The sequence below is a fragment of the Somniosus microcephalus genome, chromosome 4 (genome assembly GCF_052327205.1).
Source record: "Somniosus microcephalus isolate GS21.2 chromosome 4, FLI_Smic_1.0, whole genome shotgun sequence".
Lineage (NCBI taxonomy): Eukaryota > Metazoa > Chordata > Chondrichthyes > Squaliformes > Somniosidae > Somniosus > Somniosus microcephalus.
Genome location: NC_140990.1, coordinates 49,766,231 through 49,790,521, shown reverse-complemented (window position 1 = coordinate 49,790,521; position 24,291 = coordinate 49,766,231). Strand labels below are relative to the sequence as shown.

At 49.0% G+C, this 24,291-nt stretch overlaps 1 protein-coding gene across 1 annotated transcript in view; it reads right to left on the bottom strand.

The window, feature by feature from the left end:
• Positions 1–24,291, bottom strand: part of LOC147118825 (uncharacterized) — a 165,548-nt gene that overhangs the window by 5,145 nt on the left and 136,112 nt on the right. Inside the window, exons 7-8 of the mRNA XM_085983978.1 lie at positions 8,291–8,458; positions 7,577–8,207 (exon numbers count right to left, since the gene is read on the bottom strand). Coding sequence (XP_085840104.1) covers positions 7,577–8,207; positions 8,291–8,458 — 799 coding nt within the window. The remainder of the gene's footprint in view (positions 1–7,576; positions 8,208–8,290; positions 8,459–24,291) is intronic.

Here is a 24,291-nt window from a genome sequence, read left to right as displayed (position 1 = left end):
GAGAGAGAGAGGGGAGGGAGGGGGAGACAGAGAGGGGGCGGGGGGAGAGAGAGAGGGGGAGAGAGGGGGAGGGAGGGGGGAGAGAGAGAGGGGGAGGGAGGGGGCAGAGAGAGAGGGGGAGGGAGGGGGGCGTGAGAGAGGGGGAGGGAGGGGGCAGAGAGAGAGGGGGAGAGAGAGAGGGTGAGGCGGGGGGGAGAGAGAGAGGGTGAGGCAGGGGGGAGAGAGAGGGGGAGAGGGTGGAGGGGGGGCGAGGGGGGAGAGGGGAGAGGGGGGGAGAGGGGGGAGGGAGGGGGGAGAGGGAGGGGCGAGAGGGAGGGGGGAGAGGGGAGGGGGGGAGGAGAGAGAGACAGAGGGAAGGAAAGAGAGAGGGTGAGTGGCCAAGCCCCGTGAACGGGCGTGAGCCGGCTTGAGGCTGTGAGAGACGGCCGGGCCCAGTTGCTGGGGTAAACCTTCCCCCCCCTCCCGAAGCCCCGCCCCCCACCCTCCTGAGCCCCACTCTCCGCCCTCCCGAGCCCCGCCCTTCCGAGCCGGCTTCAAGACCGCCGATTGCGGCTGGGTCTGCGCTGGAGCCAAGCCCCGGGAACGGGTGTGAGCTGGCTTGAGGCTGTGAGAGAGGGCCGGGCCCGGTTGCCGGGGTAACCCTTCCCCCCCGCCTTCTCGCCCTCCCGAGCCCCGCCCCCGCCCGATCCGGCTTCAAGACCGCCGCTTCGCTCGCGGTCCGGGCCGACGTTGACAGGCGCGCTGACTCCCGCCCCGCCCGCCTTTACTAAGATGGCGGCGATGGCTACGCTCGCCTCAGTCCTGCACCGCCAGCCTTTAGAAAGATGGCGGCGATCGCGGGCCGCTTGTTGAGCGGGACGGGAGGTGCATAGCTCGGGCGTGGCTGGGCAACAGAGGCCCAGGCTTCGAGACCTGCCTGCAAAAACGGTGAAAGGTAGGAAAATTATAGAGGTTAGAGAAAAGTTTTACAAATTAATTAACTTTTTTTAAAAACAATTTGTGTTTTAAAAGCAACTTTTTTTTTGCTGGAAATCTAGATTTGAAAAGAAACACGCAGAAAGTGGGCAAAAGAAATGAAGAGTTTGGAATCAAGATGGCGGCCACTCACCTCAACTAAGAAGCATTAGGCCCGTCCACACACGCACCGATTGGTCAACCGTCAGGTCACTGAACTGTAGGATTGGTCAATCATCATGTCACTTGACTCTAGGATGGCCCGCCCGCACACGCAATGAACCCGCCCCCGTGACGCAGCGATTGGTCGGCCATCGAGTCACTCGACTGTATGATTGGTCAACCTTCACGTCATTCGATGCTAATGAGCGGATAATGAGTGGAATTTTGAACGTTTTTGGATACCGTCGGCACAATTTTTGTCCGACCAAAAAGTAAATACGCCTATGAGAGTCCCCTAATGATAAGCTTTCTTTTGATAGAACATATGTGTACATACGCTCTATAACTTTTGATTGTATAGCCGGACAGACAGAGAGACAGACAGACAGAGAGACAGACAGAGAGACATACCGGTTTATATATATATATAGATAGACTAGCTGGAGTGCCCGGCGGTGCCGAGGCTTTTTCGAGGACATGTTGTTCGAAGAGAGAGAGAGCGACTGGGGGGGGGGGGAAAGAGAGCGAGCGACTGTGGGGGGGGGTGAAGAGAGCGAGCGACTGTGGGGGGGAAGAGAGCGAGCGACTGTGGGGGGGAAGAGAGCGAGCGACTGTGGGGGGGAAGAGAGCAAGCGACTGTGGGGAGGAAGAGAGCGAGGGAGAGAGGGGGGAGCGAGGGAGAGAGGGGGGGCGAGGGAGGGGGGCGAGGGAGGGGGGGCGCGGGAGAGGGGGGGCAAGGGAGTGGGGGGGGCGAGGGAGGGGGGGCGAGGGAGGGGGGGGCGAGGAAGGGGGGGCGAGGGAGAGGGGGGCGAGGGAGAGGGGGGGCGAGGGAGAGGGGGGGCGCGAGGGAGAGGGGGGACGCGAGGGAGAGGGGGGCGAGGGAGAGGGGGGCGAGGGAGAGGGCGAGGGAGAGGGGGGGCGAGGGAGAGGGGGGGGCGAGGGAGAGGGGGGTACGAGGGAGGGGGGGCGCCGGGGAGGGAGGGGGGTGGGGCGCCGGGGGGAGAAGAGAGAGAGAGAGAGAGAAGGGAGGGGAGAGAGTGAGAAGGGGGGGAGAGAGTGAGAAGGGGGGGAGGAGGAGGAGGGAGAGTGGGAGGAGGGGAGGAGTGTTTTGAGGGGGTCAGCGAAAGAGCAAAAAAAAATTTTGAAAGTTTTTTAATGTTTTTAAAAAGCTGCCACGGAGAAGGAACGCGCAGTCTGTGAAACCAACAGAAATTAAAAAAAATTTTTTTTTTATAAACGGGTGTTAAGAAGATGGGAGGCCATCTTGAAAGTTTTTTTAATGTTTTTAAAAAGCTGCCACGGAGAAGGAACGCACATTCTTGCTGAAAACACCAAAAGTTATTTTTTTTTAAACGGCTGTTAAGAAGATGGGACACCATCTTCATTGTGTTTTAACGTTTTAGACATTGTGTTTTTACGTTTTACACATTTAAAAAAAAAAAATCGGTCCTAACAAATAAACACACAGAAGGTGAGAATAAAGATGGCGGCCACTCACCTCAGTTCAGAACGATAAGGCCCGCCCACACACGCACTGATTGGTCGATCGTCATGTCACCGAAGCATAGGATTGGTCAATCGTCCTGTCACTCGACTCTAGGAGGGCCCGGCTGCACATGCGACGAACCCACCCCCGCCACGCATTGATTGGTCGACCATCGGGTTGGTCGACCGTACGATTGGTCGACCTCAATGTCCCTCTATGGTAATGAGTGGATAATGAGCGGAATGTTGAAGGTTTTTCGGATACCGCGGGCGCAATTTTCATCCGTCCGAAACGTAAATACACTTACCAGCGTTTTGGAACGGTGAGCTTTCTTCCGACGTAACGCACGCGTAGGTACGCTCTGTAACTTTCGAGCGCATAGCCGGACAGACACACACCCGAGGACAGACAGACAGAAGGACAGACAGAAGGACAGACAGATCGACTCCTTTATATATATAGATGACAGCCTTTGAATTGTTCTGATCTTTGTAATTGTAATTGTCATTGCTGATTTTGATGATCTCGTTGATTTAATCTCTTGTTACTAACATACGGTGGCATGGTGGTTAGCACTGTTGCCTCACAGCGCCAGGGACCCGGTTCAAATCCGGCCTCGGGTGACTGTCTGTGTGGAGTTTGCACATTCTCCCCGTGTTTGCGTGGGTTTTTTCCGGGTGTTCCGGTTTCCTCCCACAGTCCAAAGATGTGCGGGTTAGGTTGATTGGCCATGATAAAAATTGGCCCTTAGTGTTAGGGGGTTTAAATACGTGGGGTTACGGGGATAGGGCTTGGGTGGGATGGCTGTCGGTGTAGGGACCGGGTGCGAGGGTTTGGATGATCAGCCATGATCTCGTTGAATGGCGGAGCAGGCTCGAAGGGCCGAATGGCCAACTCCTGCTCCTATCTTCTATATTTCTATACCTTGCACTATTTCTTTAATCAAGATAATTGTTTCAAATACTTCCTTTATCAGGTCTTTAGCTACTCCATTAATCTCTGTCAATAATCCTTGGTTAGGAGCAGGGGTTAGAGTGTAGGTTTAGGGGGACAGTGTGAGTGCAGGTGGAGTGGTTTCGATGTGATGTCAGTGGTGGGCGGGTGGAGTGGGTCAGGTGATGCAATGTTAGGGTTGCCACCATTGTTCCGGGGGCGGACGGTTTTGTGGATCTGACAGGTGAGAGCCGGTGAGACGGGCGGCCACGGTGCATTTTGGTCAACCTGTAAAGGTGAGGACGGTGAATTCTTTCAATGGGATGAGGTCTGAGGTGACTGCAGGCTCCGTGTACAGCTCTGAGCCACAAGGCCAGGCCTGGCCGAGCCTGTGCTGTAAGATATTTTATAGGAGAGGCCGTTCACCTGCTCTGTATGTGGGAAGGGATTCACTCAGTCATCCCACTTACTGTCACATCAGCGAGTTCACAAGTGACTGCAGGGGTTGGATTCTGCTGTTAATCACATCCAGGACTGAACCAAGTTCATTCTGACAGTTGGGATTTGTTCCTGCTGATGTTAATAACCCCTATAACTGGGCTAGAGTTTAATATTCTGGATATATAGCTGATTGAGTTGTCAGGGCTGTAGTTTTTATTTAAGAACCGCTGTCTGATCTTTCCCCTTAATTTCTGATGAGAGTCCATGAATTATTTTACAATAAAATTATGACCTTTTACTTCAATCGTAAATTGGTCTTTGGTTCAAAATCTACAATTCAGTGTCTGAAAAGTTTCGCTGATTAACATCTCCAATTAGAAAGTGCTGATTAATCCTCACTGACAATTCTTACTGACTTGCACATTACACACAGTGGCACCTCCATTATCCACCAGAAAGAAGGGGAATGGGAATTGGTGGAGAATCGAGAGTCCCCAAATGTTGCCCCTCCCGTCTGGTACAGCAATCCCCTCGGCATGGGAATGGAGACAAGTCCAGTTATAGTGACAGGATGAGTTAAAGGTATTTACTCAGACGGGCGGAAGGTGGGAAGTGGTGTTCCACGGGGATCGGTGCTGGAACCACTGTTGTTCACCATTTACATGAATGATTTGGACTTGGGAATCAGAAGTACAATTTCAAAATTTGCAGATGACACTAAATTGGGGGGTGCAGTTAATACTGAGGAAGACTGCGATAGCATCCTTGTAGAATTATTCAGTTGTGTTCAGTAAATAGCAGCATCTTTTAATTTACTTTGACTGATCACATCACTATATAGTTACATGAAAAACAGAAATCATTAACAGCTCCCAATTTCAGAATTGTCAGATTCAAACTCAACTTCTTCCAAGTACTATCTAACATTTCAAAAATTGTAATGGATGTAGGTGAGATATTAGGACTGTTGTCTAACACAATCCAAACACAGTGACACACAGACAGATGGACAGGTGTAGCTTCACAGCGAATCCTTTCAAGCCTCACTAAAAAGTGGCAGACTGGCAATCCATTGTTCACTAATGGAGTTGTGATCTTTGTAAATTAAGAAAGAAAATGCGTGGAAATGTGTCAAAGAGTTGATTAACAGAGTGAGGTATCATAAACAGACTCTTCAGGTGTGAGACATCAGACTTCAGAACAACACGTCTGCCAGCTCTGGCCACAAACCTCAGTACAGTCAACCTTTCAGCAGCTGCAGCCCTGATTAAATAACTAGTAGTTTAACATGTCTAGTAGAGGTTTTGTATCAAAATAGAAGCAATGTATTTGTGACACACACACAATTAATAATTACATCACAATGTGATTGTGAGGATCGATTATCGCCTCTTGTACCTTCCGTGCCCACCGACCGAGGAAGGTATCAAGTGAACTGGTGGACACTGCCTGCTCCCTCTCCAGGGCCACCCGGGCAGGGACAAGACCACGCGACTGCTCTTTGCAACAGTCTCCACCCCAGATCCCCAATGGTGCAGGGAATGACCCCGCATAGAGAGCCCTCCACTGGGGACCCCTGTTTCCGCTGGACGGTAAGATGACCTGTCAGTCTGCTTGAGATTGGGCAATAAACTAAATTAATCAATAAATTATACTGAAACCCAAGTCCTCAGCCCTGGTGTGAAGTACACTGGCTGCCACTTTTCCGTTACTAACTCACACCTCAGGCCCGCCCAGTCTGGTTTAATTACTAAATGTTTTCCAACTCGGGTTCAGGCCTGTCATTCTGAGGCCTCATTTTATTGTGTGACTTACCAGAGAGGCTTTTAATGGCTTTAATAAATTGACAAGATTTTTATTTTAAAAGCAGGAAAGAGGTGAAAAATGCCACTAGCGATGCCTCAAAACTCACGGACAGAGAAATCCACTTCATCAGCGCCCCTGCCACAGACAGGACTCAATATCCACCACTGGTGCACTGTGTCTGCAGTATGTACGGTCTACAAGATGACCACGGTCAGGCCGTGTGGAGTCAAGGGTCAGGCAGCAGAATGGATGGAAAGATCACAACAAACTTCCCTTAACTCCAACCCTCTGATTTCTGTTTTGTAGCCAGCTTTCCATCCATTCTGCTGCCTGGCCCTTCACTCCACACGGCCTGACCTGCGTCATCTTGTCGATCTTACAAACTGTTTATGGATAGCAAGCTGGTTACAAAACAGAAAACAGAGAGTAGGGGTTGGGAGTAGCTACTCAGACTGGCAAAAGATGGGAAGTGGTGTTCCACGGGGATTGGTGCTGGGACCACTGTTGTTCATAAACGATTTGGACTCGGGAATCAGAAGAACAATTTCAAAGTTTGTCGATGACACCAAATTGGGAGGTAGAGTTAATACTGAGAAAGACAAAATGCAAGAAGACATTAATAAATTTCAGAATGGGCGTGTAATTGGCAAATGAATTTCACTATAGATCAGTGTGAGGTGGTGTGTTTTGGTGGGAAGAATAAGGAGGCCACTCACTACTTGGACAAGGGGGTGAAATTGGGTTGCTTTGCGCCTCCCGCGATATTCAGCGGGAGGTTAGCGGTGGCGGTAGCCGGTAGCTCCCCGCAGCACTGCACCGCCGGCAATGACGTCATTGCCGTGCGCAGCGCCCCGGCTGCAACCTTGAGTTGCGACCCCTGACCTGTTGCCGGACAATATGTCAGACAGGGTCAGGGTTCATTCCTGCAGCCGCGGCGGCGCCACTTAAAGGGCAGGTGTCGGGCGGCAACTTTTTATTTTGGCCGACTGCCAGCACCCACCCCCTTCCCCTTTCTTCTTCGGGGTGTCGGCCGCAATCGCTCAGTCCAGCAGGGCCCCGGTGTGCGCAATGCTAGGCCCCTCCCCTTTAATCAGGGAAGGAGGTCTGCTATGACGCGGTGCTATGTGCCGACGGGCGTGGCGCTGTTACACGAAGTGCCGCGAAATTCATTGGTAGCGCCCCAAGAGGGAGGGGAGCGCTTCCAGTAGCACCCCGCCTCCTGCCTGGGGCGCTACCACTAAATTTAATGCGCAGGGACGCTAACTTTTTCGGGAGGCTAAATGGGCTGAAGGAGCAGAGGGATCCAGGGATACAGATACACAAATCACTAAAAGTAGCGACACACGTTAATAAGGCCATTAAAAAAAAAGCACTGGGGTACATTCCTAAAGGAGCCTCCTGTTCCGTGCCTAGGAGCTCTGAACCATGGCAGAGAGCGGCTGGGACACATTTCTCACACGCCTCAAGATTAACCCACACGGAGCCTTTGCTGTCAGTGAAGAGAGACGAGAAAGACCAAAGTGCCGTTTGCCCCTCTCAGTGTGGCCCTGAAGGACTGTGTCCAGGCTGACGTTCTGTTCCCCCCGTACGATCCTCCCCCAGATTGTCCTTTCTGAGCTCCAGCCAGGTGATGCTAAACACTCAGGAGGGAAAGACAAAAATCTACAACAATGTGTTTAAAACAAAGCTGGTTTATTTGACTTATATTGAGGATATTAAACTCCAGCCCAGTTACAAGAGTTAGCAACATCAGCAGAAACAAACCCCAACTGTCAGAATGAACATGGTTCAGTCCTGGATGTGATTAACAGCAGCAATAACAGCAGAATCCAAACCCTGCAGCCACTTGTGAACTCGCTGGTGTCTCAGCAGGTTGGATGACTGAGCGAATCCCTTCCCACATACGGAGCAGGTGAATGGCCTCTCTCCAGTGTGGGTGCGCTGATGTACAGTGAGTTCAGATGACAGCCTGAACCCAGTCCCGCAGTGAGAGCACCTCAACGGCCTCTCCCCAGTGTGAACACATTGATGGTACATCAGATCCCAGGAACTTTTATAGCACTTCCCACAGTCGGGGCATTTAAAAGGTCTCTCATCAGAGTGAGCACGCTGGTGATTCAGCAGGTGGGACGACTGAGTGAATCCCTTCCCACACTCAGGGCAGGTGAACGGCCTCGCCCCAGTGTGAACTCGCTGGTGTCTCAGCAGATGCTTTTTGCTTTTAAATCTCTTCTCACAGTCAGAACATTTAAAAGGTCTCTTATCAGTGTGAACAAGTTGGTGTTCCCGCAGGTTGGATGAATTAGTGAATCCCTTCCCACACACAGGGCAGGTGAACGGCTTCTCCCTAGTGTGAACTCGCTGGTGTCTCAGTAGGTGAGATGAATTAGTAAATCCCTTCCCACACTCAGAGCAGGTGAACGGCCTCTCCCCAGTGTGAATGTGCTGATGTGTCAGAAGGTTGGATGACCGAGTGAATCCCTTCCCACACTCAGAGCAGGTGAACACCTCTCCCTAGTGTGAACTCGCTGGTGTCTCAGTAGGTGAGATGAATTAGTAAATCCCTTCCCACACTCAGAGCAGGTGAACGGCCTCTCCCCAGTGTGAATGTGCTGATGTGTCAGAAGGTTGGATGACTGAATGAATCCCTTCCCACACTCAGAGCAGGTGAACAGCCTCTCCCCGGTGTGACTGCGATTGTGTGTCGATTGGCCAGATGATCGGCTGAAGGCTCGTCCACACACAGAACACATGTACGGTTTCTCCCCGCTGTGAACGGTGCTTTTTGCTTCCATGTTCAGAGGCCGATGATATTCAGAACCGATAAGTCGAGTGACTGTCAGATCTTGACGTGATGTTTGGTTTGAGTTTCCCGCCTGTAAATCCTCCCCTTCTAATGCCCTGTAAAATTAATTTAAAACAGGGAGCATGAGAGCGATCCCACTAAAGAGGCAGGTTGTGAAATTGAGCTCAATGAAGCTGGTCATTTGTGGGGCCGGCACTAGAAAAAAGTGACCATGAAAGCTGTCGAATTGTCATAAAATCCCAACTGGTTCACTAGTGTCCTTCAGGGAAGGGAATCCGCCACCTGGTCTGGGCCTACACAAGACTCTGGCCTCTATGGCAGGAGAGAGAAAGAGAGAGGTGGGAGGGGGAGGGGGCGAAGGAAAGGAACTTTATAAATAGAGGCATAGAGTCCAAAAGCAAGGAAGTTATGATGAACCTTTATAAAACACTGGTTCGGCCTCAACTGGAGTATTGTGTCCAATTCTGGACACCGCACTTTCGGAAGGATGTGAAGCCCTTAGAGAAGGTGCAGAAAAGATTTACAAGAATGGTTCCAGTGATAAGGGACTTCATTTACGTGGATAGACTGGAGAAGCTGGGGTTGTTCTCCTTAGAGCAGAGAAGGTTGGGAGGAGATTTGACAGAGGTGTTCAAAATCATGAGGAGTCTAGACAGAGTAGATAGAGAGAAACTGTTCCCATTGGTGGAAGGGTTGGGAACCAGAGGACACAGATTTAAGGTGATTGACAGAAGAACCAAAGACGACATGAGGAAAAACTATTTTACGCAGCGAGTGGTTAGGATCTGGAATGCGCTGCCTGAAAGGGTGGTGGAGGCAGATTCAATCACGGCTTTCAAAAGGGAATTGGATAAGTACCTGAAGTAAAGAAATTTGCAGGGTTACAGGGAAAGGGCGGGGAGTGGGACTCGCTAAAGTGGTCTTGCAGAGAGCCGGCACGGGCTTGACGGGCCGAATGGCCTCCTTCTGTGCTGTTTTTTTCATAGATTCATAGAAGATAGGAGCAGAAGTAGGCCATTCGGCCCCTCGAGCCTGCTCCGCCATTCAATGCGATCCTGGCTGATCATCCAAATTCAGTACCCTGTCCCTGCCTTCTCCCCATATCCCTTGATCCCTTTAGCCTCAAGAAATATATCCAACTCTTTCTTGAATATATTTAATGAATTGGCCTCCACCGCCCTCTGTGGCAGAGAATTCCACAGGTTCACCACTCTCCGGGTGAAGAAATTCCTCCTCATTTCAGTCCTAAATGGCCTACCCCTTATCCTTAGACTATGACCCCTGGTTCTGGACTCCCCGGCCATCAGAAACATCCATCCTGCACCTAGTCTGTCCAGGCCTGACAGAATTTTATAGGTTTCGATGAGATCCCCTCTCAATCTTCTAAACTCCAGTGAGTATAAGCCCAATTGACACAATCTCTCCTCATACGTCATTCCTGCCATCCTAGGTATCAGCCTGGTGAATATTCGCTGCACTCCTTCCATGGCAGGAACGTCCTTCCTCAGGTAAGGTGACCAAAACTGCACACAATACTCAAGGTGCGGTCTCACCAAGGCCCTGTACAACTGTAGCAAGACATCCTTGTTCCTGTACTCGAACCCTCTTGCTACGAAGGCCAACATACCATTTGCCTTCTTAACCGCCTGCTGCACCTGCATGCTTACCTTCAGCGACTGGTGCACAATAACACCCAGGTCTCTTTGCACTTCCCCTTCTCTCAATCTATTGCCATTCAAATAATAATCTGCCTTCCTGTTTTTGCCACCAAAGTGGATAACCTCACATTTATCCACATTATAGTGCATTTGCCATGTTTCTGCCCAATCACCCAACCTGTCCAAATCGTACTGGAGTTTCACGACATCCTCCTCACAGCTTACCCTCCCACCCAGCTTTGTGTCGTCTGCAAATTTGGAGATATTACATCCAATTCCCTCGTCCAGATCATTAATATATATTGTGAACAGCTGGGGTCCTAGGACCGATCCTTGTGGTACCCCACTAGTCACTGCCTGCCACTCGGAAAACGACCCGTTTATTCCAACTCTTTGCTTTCTGTCCGCCAACCAGTTCTCTATCCAAGTTAATACCTTGCCCCCAATCCCATGTGCCTTAATTTTGCACGCTAATCTCTTATGTGGGACCTTATCGAAAGCCTTCTGAAAGTCCAAGTACACCACATCCACTGGTTCTCCCTTATCTATTTTACCAGTTACATCGTCAAAAAATTCCAGTAGATTAGTCAAGCATGATTTACCTTTTGTAAATCCATGTTGACTTTGTCCGATCCTGTCACTGCTTTCCAAGTGCTCTGCTATTACATCTTTTATAATAGACTCTAGCATTTTCCCCACTACCGATGTCAGGCTTACCGGTCTATAATTCCCCGCTTTTTCTCTACCACCTTTTTTGAATAGTGGTGTAACATTAGCTACCCTCCAATCCATGGGTACCATTCCAGAATCTATCGAGTTCTGGAAGATGACCAGCAATGCATCTACTATCTCTAGGGCCACTTCCTTAAGTACCCTGGGATGTAGACCATCAGGCCCTGGGGATTTATTGGCCTTCAGTCCCATCAATTTTCCTAACACCATTTCCCTACAAATACTGATTTCTTTCAGTTCCTCCCTTTCATCAGTCCTTATGTTCCCCGGCATCTCTGGGAGGTTATTTGTGTCCTCCTTTGTGAAGACAGAACCAAAGTATGTATTTAGTTGGTCTGCCATTTCCTTGTTTCCCATTATAAATTCCCCTGATTCTGACTGTAAGGGACCTACGCTTGACTTCACCAATCTTTTTCTCTTCACATATCTATAAAAGCTTTTACAGTCAGTTTTTATGTTCCCTGCTAGCTTATTCTATTTTCCCTTTCTTAATTAATCCCTTTGTCCTCGTTTGTTGACTCCTAAACTGCTCCCAATCCTCAGGATTATTGCTTTTTCTAGCCAATTTATATGTCCTCTCCTTGGATCTTATGCTATCCCTAATTTCCCTTGTTAGCCACAGTTGAGTCACCTTTTTTGTTTTATTTTTATGCCAAACTGGGATGAACGAGTCATCAGAGAGTGCTGTGAGTTTGGGTAAGTGTGAGAGTTCATTAATTGTTATTTCTCTTTAAATCATTCTTGATAAGATTACTTAAGCAGTTTAAGTAAAGGGGAAAAGTTAAATATTTGGGATTCTCTTGGTTTAAGAAGAGTAAAACAAGGTTACACTGCAGTAGGAGGAAATTGGCACAGCAGGCAGTGGAAACCAGTTTTCTAACCAATCAGCAGGGGTGACTCATTTGGCTGTAAACAAACAAACAGTATAAAAAGACCAGTCCTAGTGCGAGTCATCAAAGAGTGCTGTGAGTTTGGGTAAGTGTGAGTTAGGGTAAGTGGGGTGTTAGGGGCTCTTTTCAAACTTTAACTCTGTGGGTTGTAGTTAATAAGGCCTTTCTGGTGCAGAGTGACTGTTGGTAAACCATTTAACTGGTATAACTAGAGGGATTGATTTAATTTAAATCCAATTAATTAAAGGGGATATTAGCATCTAAAATCGGGCAGAGGGTGTCCATAACTAACAATAAAAAATGTATTTAATTACATAGAATGGAGCAGGTGATGTGTTACTGTTGCGAGATGTGGGAGCCGGTGAACCCCATTGAGGCTCACGGTGATTACGTCTGTGACAAGTGTCTGCTGCTACAGGAACTCCAGCTCCGTGTTGATGAGCTGGAGTCTGAGCTTCAGACACTGCGACACATCAGGGAGGGGGAGAAGTACCTGGACTCTGTGTATCAGGAGGTGGTCACACCTATGAAGTTAATTAATTCAGATGTAGCCCATGGTCAGGGACAGGACGGTGTGACTACGAGTGAGGCAGGTACGGGGATCCAGGAGGTAGAGCTGGAGGAGCCGCAGCCCTTGCTCTTGTCCAACAGGTTTGAGGTTCTTACTCCCTGTGGGGACAGGAGCAGGGACTGCAAGGAGGATGAGCAACCTGGCCACAGCACTGTGGAACGGGGGGCCATTCAAGAGGGGGGAGTAAATAGAAATGTTGTAGTGGTAGGGGATAGTATTATTAGGGGGATAGATAGAGTTCTCTGCAGCCAAGAGCGAGAGTCCCGAAGGCTGTGTTGCCTACCCGGTGCCAGGGTTAAGGACATCTCCTCTGGGCTGGAAAGAAACTTGCAGTGGGAGGGGGTGGATCCAGTTGTCGTGGTCCATGTTGGTACAAACGACGTAGATAGGACTAGGAAGCCGGTTCTGTTAAAGGAGTATGAGCAGCTAGGGGTCAAATTAAAAAACAGAACCTCAAGGGTAATAATCTCTGGATTATTACCTGAGCCACGAGCGAATTTGGCTGGGACAAATAAAATTAGAGAGTTAAATGCGTGGCTCAAAGACTGGTGTGGGAGAAATGGGTTTTGCTTCCTGGGACACTGGCACCAGTACTGGGGCAGGAGGGAGCTGTTCCGTTGGGACGGGCTTCACTTGGCCAGTGCTGGGACTAGAGTCCTGGCGGATCATATAACTAGGGCTGTAGAGAGGGCTTTAAACTAACTAGTGGGGGGGAGGTTCCGAGAGGGCAAATAATAAAAATGACAACAGAGAAGGTCATAGACTTAGGTAGCAGTGGGGAAATTAAAAACCAGAGCGTGTCAGGAAGGGGCAGATGGTATGGAGTAAAAGGTAAAGTAATAAAAAGGGCAAAAGCAGGAACTAAGTGTCACAAAACATATTTGAAAGTTCTCTATCTGAATGCACGTAGCATTCGTAACAAAATAGACGAGTTAATGGCACAAATAACTACATATGGGTACGATCTTGTGGCCATTACAGAAACATGGCTGCAGGGTGACAATGCCTGGGAATTAAACATACCAGGTTATTTAACGATCAGGAAGGACAGGCAGGAAGGAAGGGGAGGTGGGGTGGCTATGTTAATAAAGGAAGGAATCACTGTAATACAGAGAAATGATATTGGGTCAAAAGATCAGGATAATGAAACAGTTTGGGTGGAGGTAAGGAATAATAAGGGGAAAAAAACATTAGTGGGCGTAGTCTATAGGCCTCCGAACAGTTGCAACTCTGTTGGACGGAGTATCAATCAGGAAATAGTTGAGGCTTGTAATAAGGGAACATCTATAATTATGGGGGATTTTAACTATCATATTAATTGGACAAATCAAATTGGGCAGGGCTGCCTTGAGGATGAGTTCATTGAGTGTATTAGGGATGGGTATCTTGAGCAGTATGTAACTGAACCGACCAGGGGGCAAGCAACCTTAGATCTGGTCCTGTGTAACGAGACAGGATTAATTAAAAATGTCCTCGTAAAGGATCCCCTTGGAATGAGTGACCATAACATGGTTGAATTCCATATTCAATTAGAGGGTGAGAAGGTTGGATCTCAAACAAGCGTGCTCAGCTTGAATAAAGGAGGCTATGAAGGTATGAGAGCGGAATTGAGTAGAGTGGATTGGGAAAATAGATTAAAGGGTAAGGCGATACATGATCAGTGGTGTACATTTAAGGAGTTATTTTACAACTTCCAAAAAATATATATACCACTGAGAAGAAAAGGGTGTAAAAGAAAAGACAGCCATCCGTGGCTAAGTAAAGAAATTAAGGATAGTATTCGACTAAAAACAAGGGCATATAAGGTAGCCAAATCTAGTGGGAGGATAGAGGATTGGGAAAACTTTAAAAGACAGCAAAAAATAACAAAAAGATTGATTAAGAAAGGGAAGATAGATTATGAAAGTAAATTAGCAAAAAATATAAAAACAGATAGTAAGAGTTTTTATAGTTATATAAAAAGAAAAAGGGTGGCTAAAGTAAATGTTGGTCCCTTAGAGGATGAGACCGGGAAATTAATGGTGGGAAATATGGAGATGGCAAAAACACTGAATGAATATTTTGTATCAGTCTTTACAGTAGAGGACACTAAGAATATCCCAACACTGGACAAACAGGGGGCTATAGGGTGGGGGGAGCTAAACACGATCAAAATCACTAAGGAAGTGGTACTCGGTAAAATAATGGGACTCAAGGCGGATAAATTACCTGGACCTGATGGCTTACATCCTAGGGTCTTGAGGGAAGTGGCGGTAGGGATTGTGGATGCATTGGTAATAATTTTCCAAAACTCCCTGGACTCAGCAAAGGTCCCGGCAGACTGGAAAACTGCTAATGTAACACCCTTATTTAAAAAGGGCAGTAGACAGAAGGCTGGAAACTATAGACCGGTTAGCCTACCATCTGTGGTAGATAAAATTTTGGAGTCCATTATTAAGGAGACAGTAACAGGACATTTGGATAATCATAATTTAATAGGACAAAGTCAGCATGGTTTTATGAAGGGGAAGTCATGTTTGACAAATTTGCTGGAGTTCTTTGAGGAAGTAACATATAGGGTGGATAAAGGGGAACCAGTGGACATAGCGTATTTAGACTTCCAAAAGGCATTTGACAAGGTGCCACACAAAAGATTATTGCTTAAGATAAAAAATCACGGGATTGGGGGTAATATTCTGGCATGGATAGAGGATAGAGCCTATCTAACAGAAGGCAGAGAGTTGGGATGAATGGTTCATTCTCAGACTGGCAATCAGTAACTAGTGGTGTTCCGCAGGGGTCAGTGCTGGGTCCCCAACTCTTTACAATCTGTATTAACGACTTGGAGGAGGGGACCGAGTGTAACATATCAAAGTTTGTAGATGATACTAAGATGGGAGGGAAAGTAGTGAGTGAGGAGGACATAAAAAACCTGCAAGGGGACATAGACAGGCTAAGTAAGTGGGCAGAGATTTGGCAGATGGAATACAATACTGGAAAGTGTGAGGTTATGCACTTTGGCAGGAAAAATCGTAGAGCAAGTTATTATCTTAATGGCAAGAAACTGGAAAGTACTGTAGTACAAAGGGATCTGGGGGTCCTGGTGCACGAAACTCAAAAGGTTAGTATGCAGGTGCAGCAAGTGATGAAGAAGGCCAATGGAATGTTGGCTTTCATTGCTAGGGGGATAGAATATAAAAATAGGGAGGTATTGCTTCAGTTGTACAAGGTATTGGTGAGACCGCACCTGGAATACTGCATACAGTTTTGGTGTCCATATTTAAGAAAAGACATACTTGCACTCGAGTCAGTACAAAGAAGGTTCACTCGGTTAATCCCGGGGATGAGGGGATGGACATATGAGGAGAGGTCGAGTAGATTGGGACTCTACTCATTGGAGTTCAGAAGAATAAGAGGTGATTTTATTGAAACATATAAGATTGTGAAGGGGTTGGATCGGGTGGATGCGGGGAGGATGTTCCCGATGATGGGTGAAACTAGAACTAGGGGGCATAGTCTTAGAATAAGGGGCTGCTCTTTCAAAACTGAGATGAGGAGGAACTACTTCACTCAGAGGGTGGCAGGTCCATGGAATATGCTGCCCCAAAAAGCTGTAGAAGCTACATCATTACATAAATTTAAAACAGAAATAGACAGTTTCCTAGAAGTAAAGGGAATTAAGGGTTACGGGGAGCGGGCAGGAATTTGGACATGAGTCTAGGTTCGGATTGGACATGGCCCTGTGGGTAGCGGAGCGGGCCCAGGGGCCGTGTAGCCTGATCCTGCTCCTATTTCGTGTGTCTCATTCTGTTAGATACAGGAGATGGTTCTGTGATAGTAGGTTGGTGGTTAGGATCAGATCAGCCATGGTCTTATTAAATGGCGGAGCAGGCTCGAGGGGTCGATTGGCCTACTCCTGCTCCTATTTCTTATGTTCTTATTAATTCTGTAGCTCATCCATTCGGTCTTTGAATGTTTGCCATTGCCTATCCACCGTCAACCCTTTGAGTGCCATTCCCCAATCAATCCTACCTAACTCGCTCCTCAGACCATCGTAGTTTCCTTTATTTAAATTGAGGACCCTTGTCTCTGAGTCAACTACTTCATTCTCCATCTTAATGAAGAATTCGATCATATTATGATCGTTCCGACCCAAGGGGCCTCGTACAACAAGATTGCTAATTAATCCTTTCTCGTTACATAATACCCAGTCTAAGATGGCCTGCTCTCTGGTTGGTTCCTCAACATATTGGTCCAGGAAACCATCCCGTAAACACTCCAGCAATTCCTCCTCCACTGTATTGTTACTCATTTGGTTGGCCCAATCTATATGTAGATTAAAGTCACCCATGATGACTGCTGTGCCCTTATTGCACGCTTCTTTAATTTCCCTTTTAATGCCATCCCCAACCTCCGCCTTACTGTTTGGAGGTCTATATACCACTCCCACTAATGTTTTTTTCCCCTTAGTATTTCTCAATTCTACCCATACAGATTCCACATCATCAGAGCTAATATCCTTCATTACAATTGTATTAATCCCTTCTTTAACCAGTAATGCTACCCCACCTCCCTTTCCTTTTTGCCTATCTTTCCTAAATATCGAATACCTCTGAATGTTGAGTTCCCAGTCTTGGCCATCCTTGAGCCACGTTTCCGTAATCCCAACCAAATCATGTTCGTTTACCTCTATTTGCGCAGCCAATTCATCCACCTTATTACAAATGCTCCTCGCATTAAGACACAAAGCCTTCAGGCTTGTTTTTTTAACGCTCTTAGACCTATTAGAATTATTATTTACTGTGGCCACGTTTGATTTAAACCGTTGATTTCTCTGACTGCCACTTTTGTTTTTCTCTTTCCTATCTTTTGCTTTTATCCCTGTTTTCCTTTCCTCTGTCTCCCTGCTCAGGTTCCCAACCCCCTGCCATTTTAGTTTAAACCCCCCCGAACAGTGCTAGCAAACCTCCTCGCAAGGATATTTGTCCCGCTCTGGTTCAGGTGCAACCCGTCCGACTTGTACAAGACCCACCTTCCCCAGAAGCAGGCCCAGTGATCCAGGAAACTAAAGCCCTCCCTCCTGCACCAACTCTTTAGCCACGCATTCATCTGCTCTATCCTCCTATTCTTATACTCACTAGCACGTGGCACCGGGAGTAATCCAGAGATTACAACCTTTGAGGTCCTATTCTTTAATCTGCTACCTAGCTCCCTAAATTCTTGCTGCAGGACCTCATCCCTCTTCCTACCTGTGTTGTTGGTCCCAATGTGAACCACGACCTCTGCCTGTTCACCCTCCCCCTTCAGAATGCCCTGCAGCCGTTCAGTGGCATCCTTGACCCTGGCACCAGGGAGGCAACAAACCATCCTGGAGTCACGTCTATGGCCACAGAAATGCCTATCTGTTCCCCTTACGATAGAATCCCCTACCACTATTGCTCTCCCACTCTTTTTCCTCCCTTCCTGAGCAGCAGAAGCACCCCTGGTGCCAGGAAGTTGGCTGCTGCTGCCTTCCTCTGGTAAGTCATCCCCCTCAACAGTATCCAAACTGGTATACCTGTTTGAAAGGGGGATGGCCACAGGGGTCCCCTGCACTACCTGCCTGTCTCTACTGCTCTGCCTGATATCAGGTCACCCATTTCCCTTCTGCCTGTGCAGCCCTACCCTGTGGCGTGACCAACTCATCAAACGTGTAATCCACGACCCTCTCAGCATCGTGAATGCTCCAAAGCCCATCCATCCGCAGCTCCAGCGCTTCCATGCGGTCTGCTAGTAGCTGCAGCTGGATGCATTTCTGGCACACGTGGTCGTCAGGGACACTGGCAGCGTCCCTGAATTCCCACATAGAGCAAGAGGAGCATAACACGGGGCTGGGCTCTCCTGGCATGACTTACCCCTTTAATTAATTTAAATTAATTCAATAACACCAGTTAAAGATATACTCTAGGGCGCTTGTATGGTTTACCAACAGTCCCCGCTACACCAGAAAGACCTTAGCAACTATAAACCACAGAGTTAAAGTTTAACAACGAGAGAAATACTCACCAAACAATCACTTACCTGCTCCCTGGTGACGTCACACTCTGATTACTTTTTACCTCTCTCCCCGCTGCTGAGTTGGTAAGCCTCGCTGCTGCCGCCGCTTTTAAGCCTCACCTCCGGTCGCTGTTCTCCCCCAGGTCCAGATCCAGCCGCTGTGGTCGGGCCTTGCTGCTGCCGCTGCTTTTAAGCCTCACCTCCGGTCGCTGTTCTCCCCCAGGTCCAGGTCCAGCCGCTGTGGTCGGGCCTCGCTGCTGCCGCCGCTTTTAAGCAGCAGCAGCAGCGGGTCTAACCATTCTATGATTCTATAAAATATTAGAAAGTTTGTGCCACAGAAGCACGGGGTTTATCTGCTTTCATTCATGAATTTAAAAAGTCTCTATTAAAACCTGAGCCAGTGTGTTGTGAGACAATGAGCCTCGTGTCCAATAAGGGGAATAAAGGCCCACAGCCTCCCCTGGCCCCGGTGCCTGAAAAAGGGACTGGAGAAATAGCAACAGAAAATGCTGGAAAAACTCAGCAGGCCAGGCAACATCCATGGAGAGAAATTAGAGTCGACGTTTCGGGTCTAACCCTTTTTCAAAACTGGAAAGTAAATGAAATAGATCGAAAGGCAGGACTGGGAGGGAACAAAAGAAGTGGAGAGACATTAAGAGGTATTCAAAACGAGACGAGATGGTGATAGGACTAGTGGAGACAAAAGACGGCTATACGTACCCGCATGGGTCCTAGCTATGCCTGCCTTTTCGTGAGGTATGTGGAACACTCTTTGTTCCAGTCCTACTCAGGTCCCCTCCCTCACCTCTTTTTCCGATACATTGATGACTGCATCGGTGCCGTTTCCTGCTCTCGCCCTGAACTAGACAATTTCATTCACTTTGCCTCCAATTTCCACCCTTCCCTCACCTTCACATGGTCCATCTCTGACTCTTCCCTTCCCTTCCTCGACTTCTCCGTCTCCATCTCTGGGGATAGGTTGTTGACTAATATTCACTACAAGCCCACTGACTCCCACAGCTACCTGGACTACACTTCCTCCCACCCCGCCTCCTGTAAGGACTCTATTCCATTCTCCCAGTTTCTCCGTCTCCGCCGTATCTGCTCCGACGATGCCACCTTCCACACCAGTGCTTCTGACATGTCTTCCTTTTTCCTCAACCTAGGATTCCCCTCTACCGTGGTTGACACTGCCCTCGACCATGTCAGTTCTATCTCCCGCACTTCTGCCCTCACCCCTGCCCCTCCCTCCCAGAACCACGATAGGGTTCCCCTTGTCCTCACCTTTCACCCCACAAGCCTCCACATTCAACGGATCATCCTCCGCCATTTCCGCTACCTCCAAAGTGATCCCACCACCAAACGCATCTTCCCCTCCCCTCCCCTTTCAGCATTCCGTAGGGACCGCTCCCTCCGAGACACCCTAGTCCACTCCTCTATCACCCCCAACAGCCCTTCCCCTTTGCCCGGCACCTTCCCGTGCAAGCGCAGGAGATGTAACACCTGCCCCTATACCTCCCCCCTTCCCACTGTCCAGGGCCCCAAACACCCCTTCCAGGTGAAACGGCGATTTACTTGTACTTCTTACAATCTAGTATACTGTATTCGCTGCTCACTATGCGGTCTCCTCTACATTGGGGAGACCAAATGCAGATTGGGTGACCGTTTGCGGAACGCCTCCATTCAGTCCGTAAGGGTGACCCCGAGCTTCCGGTCGCCTGTCATTTTAATTCACCGCTCCATTCCCACTCTGACCTCACCGTCCTCGGCCTCTTGTATTGTTCCACGGAAGCTCAACGTAAACTCGAGGAACAGCACCTCATCTTCCGATCAGGCACTTTACAGCCTTCTGGACTCAATATCGAGTTCAACAATTTCAGATCATAACCTCGGCCCCGATTATATTTTTACTTATATTTTTTATCCACCCCTTTGTTTCGGTTTTTCCCTCCCCCCCCTTTCTTTTTTTTTCTCTCTCCCACATGGCAGCTGTCTCTCATTCTGCCAGAACATTTCACACCTAATCTGAGCCGTCTTTTGTCTCCACTAGTCCGATCACCATCTCGTCTCGTTTTGAATACCTCTTAATGTCTCTTCACTTCTTTTGTTCTCTAGCAGCCCTGCCTTTCGATCTATTTCATTTCCTTTCCAGTTTTGAAAAAGGGTTCGACCCGAAACGTCGACTCTAATTTCTCTCCACGGATGTTGCCTGACCTGCTGAGTTTTTCCAGCATTTTCTGTTGTTATTTCGGATTTCCAGCATCTGCAGTATTTTGCTATCATTGTATAAAATATTAGAAAGTTTGTTCCACAGAAGCACGGGTTTTAACTGCCTTTATTCATGAATTTAAAAAGTCTCTATTAAAACCTGAGCCAGTGTGTTGTGAGACAAAGAGCCTTGTGTCCAATAAGGGGAATAAAGGCCCACAGCCTCCCCTGGCCCCGGGCCCTGAACAAGGGACTGGAGAAACTCGCTGCCCTGCGGATCAGGCAATCAGCCGGCGCTAGTCCCGCCCCTGAGGCTCCCCGATTGGTTGGAGGACCCGCCGCCGGCTCCCTCCTCCAGCCCCGCCCCGCTCGCTTCCTATTGGTCAGAAGGTCCCGTCAATCAGGCAGTGGGACCAGGTCACGTGCCCCCGATGAGATCACGTGACCGTCCAACTGACGCCGCTCGGCCCGGTGCCTCCCGGACTCTCAGGTTTTTCTATTTCTCTTTATCCTCTCCCGATCCACCCCTCACCCCCACCCCGCGCCATTCTCCACCCAATCGGAGCGGAGAAAACTCACTTTGCGTCACCGATCGCGACTCTGTAACCGACACCAAGGCCTTTCCCGGAATGCCCCGCGCCGACTCCGTCGGGCAGGATCCGAGTGCGCAGGCGCAGCTCCGAGTGGGGGATTGGGGGGGTTGGTGTCCTCTGGGCATGCGCAGTTATTACCCTTGGTGCCCGGGAGGGGTCGCTGTGCCGGACTCGGCCCAAACCGCCGTCCCGCCTGCGCATGCGCGGCTATCGTCTGTCACTCAGCCAGAAGAGGTCGCTGGTGAGACCAGTGAAGAAAGAAAGACTTGCATTTCTATAGCGCCTTTCACCACCACCGGACGACCCAAATCACTTTACAGTTAATGAAGTACTTTTGAAGTGTAGTCACTGTTGTAGGAAACGCGGAAGTCAATAATCGCACAGCAAGCTCCCACAAGCAGCAATGTTATAATGACCAGATAATCTATCTTTTTGTTATGTTAGTTGAGGGATACACATTGACCAGGACACCGGGGATAACTCCCCTGCTCTTTCCCACATTATAACAGTGACTACACTCCAAAAGTACCTCGTTGGTTGTAAAGCACTTCTGGTGGTCATGAAAGCACTATATAAAAGCAAGCCTATCTTTCTCGAAATAGTGCCATGGGATCTTTTACATCCACCTGAGAGAGCAGACAGGACCTCAGTTTAACGTCTCATCCAAAAAACGACACCTCCGACAGTGCCACACTCCCTCAGCACTGCACTGGAGTGCTAGCCTGGATTTCTGTGTTGAAGTCTCTGGAGTGGGATTTGAATCCACAACTTTCTGACTCCGAGGTGACAGTGCTACCCACTGAGCCACTGGCTGACACTAATGAACAAGCAGTTCTGACGAAAGGTCATTGACCTGAAACGTTAACTCTGTTTCTCTCTCCACAGATGCTGCCTGACCTGCTGAGTATTTCCAGCATTTTCTCTTTTTATTAAAGAATCGAGGGAGTGATTGCTGACAGGAAGAATGTTGGGTCGTCCTGCGCATGCGCACCTCCCTGGCGGCTGAGGCGAAACACCGACTCGCCCTCACCTGAGCCGCGCACGCGTACCAGATGTTGCGGCTCCACATGCGCGCCCGGTGTTCCAACCGCGGGGTTTTGTGCACTGAGCATGCGCGTTGCGGACCGATTGGGATGGGCGATTGTGGAGCAGGAGGGAGAGCGCGGCGGCCATGAGCACATGTGTGGGAGTCAGAGTCGACACTGCGCTTTCTGCAGCGCCGGGGGCTTGTGGGTATTACAGCTGCCATTACTGCTGATCCTTTCAACCAACCTGTGCAGCAGCTGGGGCCTGAAAATCAGCTTCACTGCCCCTAGGGTCGGAAAGGGGAAAATTAAACAACAGTTTGCCTCTGATCCTTTTCTGATCTCAATTTACAGGGTTATAGAAGTGGAGCAGTTACAGGCAGGAAGCTCAGACCAAACATCACGTCAAAATCTGAGAGTCGCTGGATTCATCCGGACCTGAATATCATCGGCCTTTGCACATGGAAGGAGAAAGCAGCGATCGCAGCGATGACAAACTGCACACGTGTTCGGTGTGTGGACGTGGATTCAGCCGATCGCTTGACCTGGTGAGACATGTGCACCGTCACACCGGGGAGAAACCGGGTAAAGGTGGGGATGGCGGGAAGGGATTCAGTTCCCCATCTGCATTGGAAGTTCAACGGTGCAGTCGCACCAGGGACAGTCCGTTCACCTGCTCCGAGTGTGGAAAGGGATTTGTTTGTTCATCCCACCTGCAAACACACCAGCGAGTTCACACTGGGGAGAGACCATTTCAGTGTTCTGACTGTGGGAAAAGCTTTAAAAGCTCCGGGGATCTGAAGGGACACCAGCTTGTTCACACCGATGAGAGACCATTTCAATGTTCTGACTGTGGGAAGAGCTTTAAAAGCCCCCAGGATCTGAAGGAACACCAGCGAGTTCACACTGATGAGAGACCATTTCAGTGTCCTAACTGTGGGAAGAGCTTTAAAAGCCCCGGGGAACTGAAGCGACACCAGCTTGTTCACCCTGATGAGAGACCATTTCAGTGTCCTAACTGTGGGAAGAGCTTTAAAAGCCCCGGGGAACTGAAGCGACACCGGCTTGTTCACACTGATGAGAGACCATTTCAGTGCCCTAACTGTGGGAAGAGCTTTAAAAGCCTCGGGGAACTGAAGCGACACCAGCTTGTTCACACTGATGAGAGACCATTTCAGTGCCCTAACTGTGGGAAGAGCTTTAAAAGCCCCGGGGAACTGAAGCGACACCAACTTGTTCACACTGATGAGAGGCCGTTTAACTGCCCTGACTGTGGTAAGAGCTTTAAAAGCTCCGGGGAGCTGAAGGGACATCAGCGAGCTCACACTGGGGAGAGACCCTTTAAATGTTCTGAGTGTGGGAAGAGTTTTAAAAGCCCCCGGGAGCTCAAGCAACACCAACACCTACACACTGGGGAGAGGATATTCATCTGCTCCAAGTGTGGGGAGGGATTCACTCAGCCCTCCAATCTGCTGGTACATCAGCGAGTTCACACTGATGAGAGACCCTTTAAATGTTCTGACTGTGGGAAGAGCTTTAAAAGCTCCCGGGAGCTGAAGAGACACCAACACCTACACACTGGGGAGATGCCGTTCACCTGTTCCGTGTGTGGGAAGGGATTCACTGAGTCATCCAACCTGCTGGCACATCAGCGAGTTCACACTGGAGAGAGACCATTCACCTGCTCTGTGTGTGGGGAGGGATTCACTCAGTCATCCCACCTGCTGACACACCAGCTTGTTCACACTGACGAGAGACCCGTTAAATGTTCTGACTGTGGGAAGAACTTTAAAAGTTTGAAGAGCCTTAAGAGACACCAGCATCTTCACACTGATCATCGAATCTAACAGCACAGAAGGAGGTGATTCGGCCCATCGTGTCTGTGCCGGCTCTTTGAAAGAGCTGTCCAATTTAGTCCCAAACCCCAGCTTTATCCCCAGAACTCTGCAAACTAGTTCTCTTCAAGTACATGTCCAATTACTGTTTGAAAGTTCCTGGTGAACCTGATTCC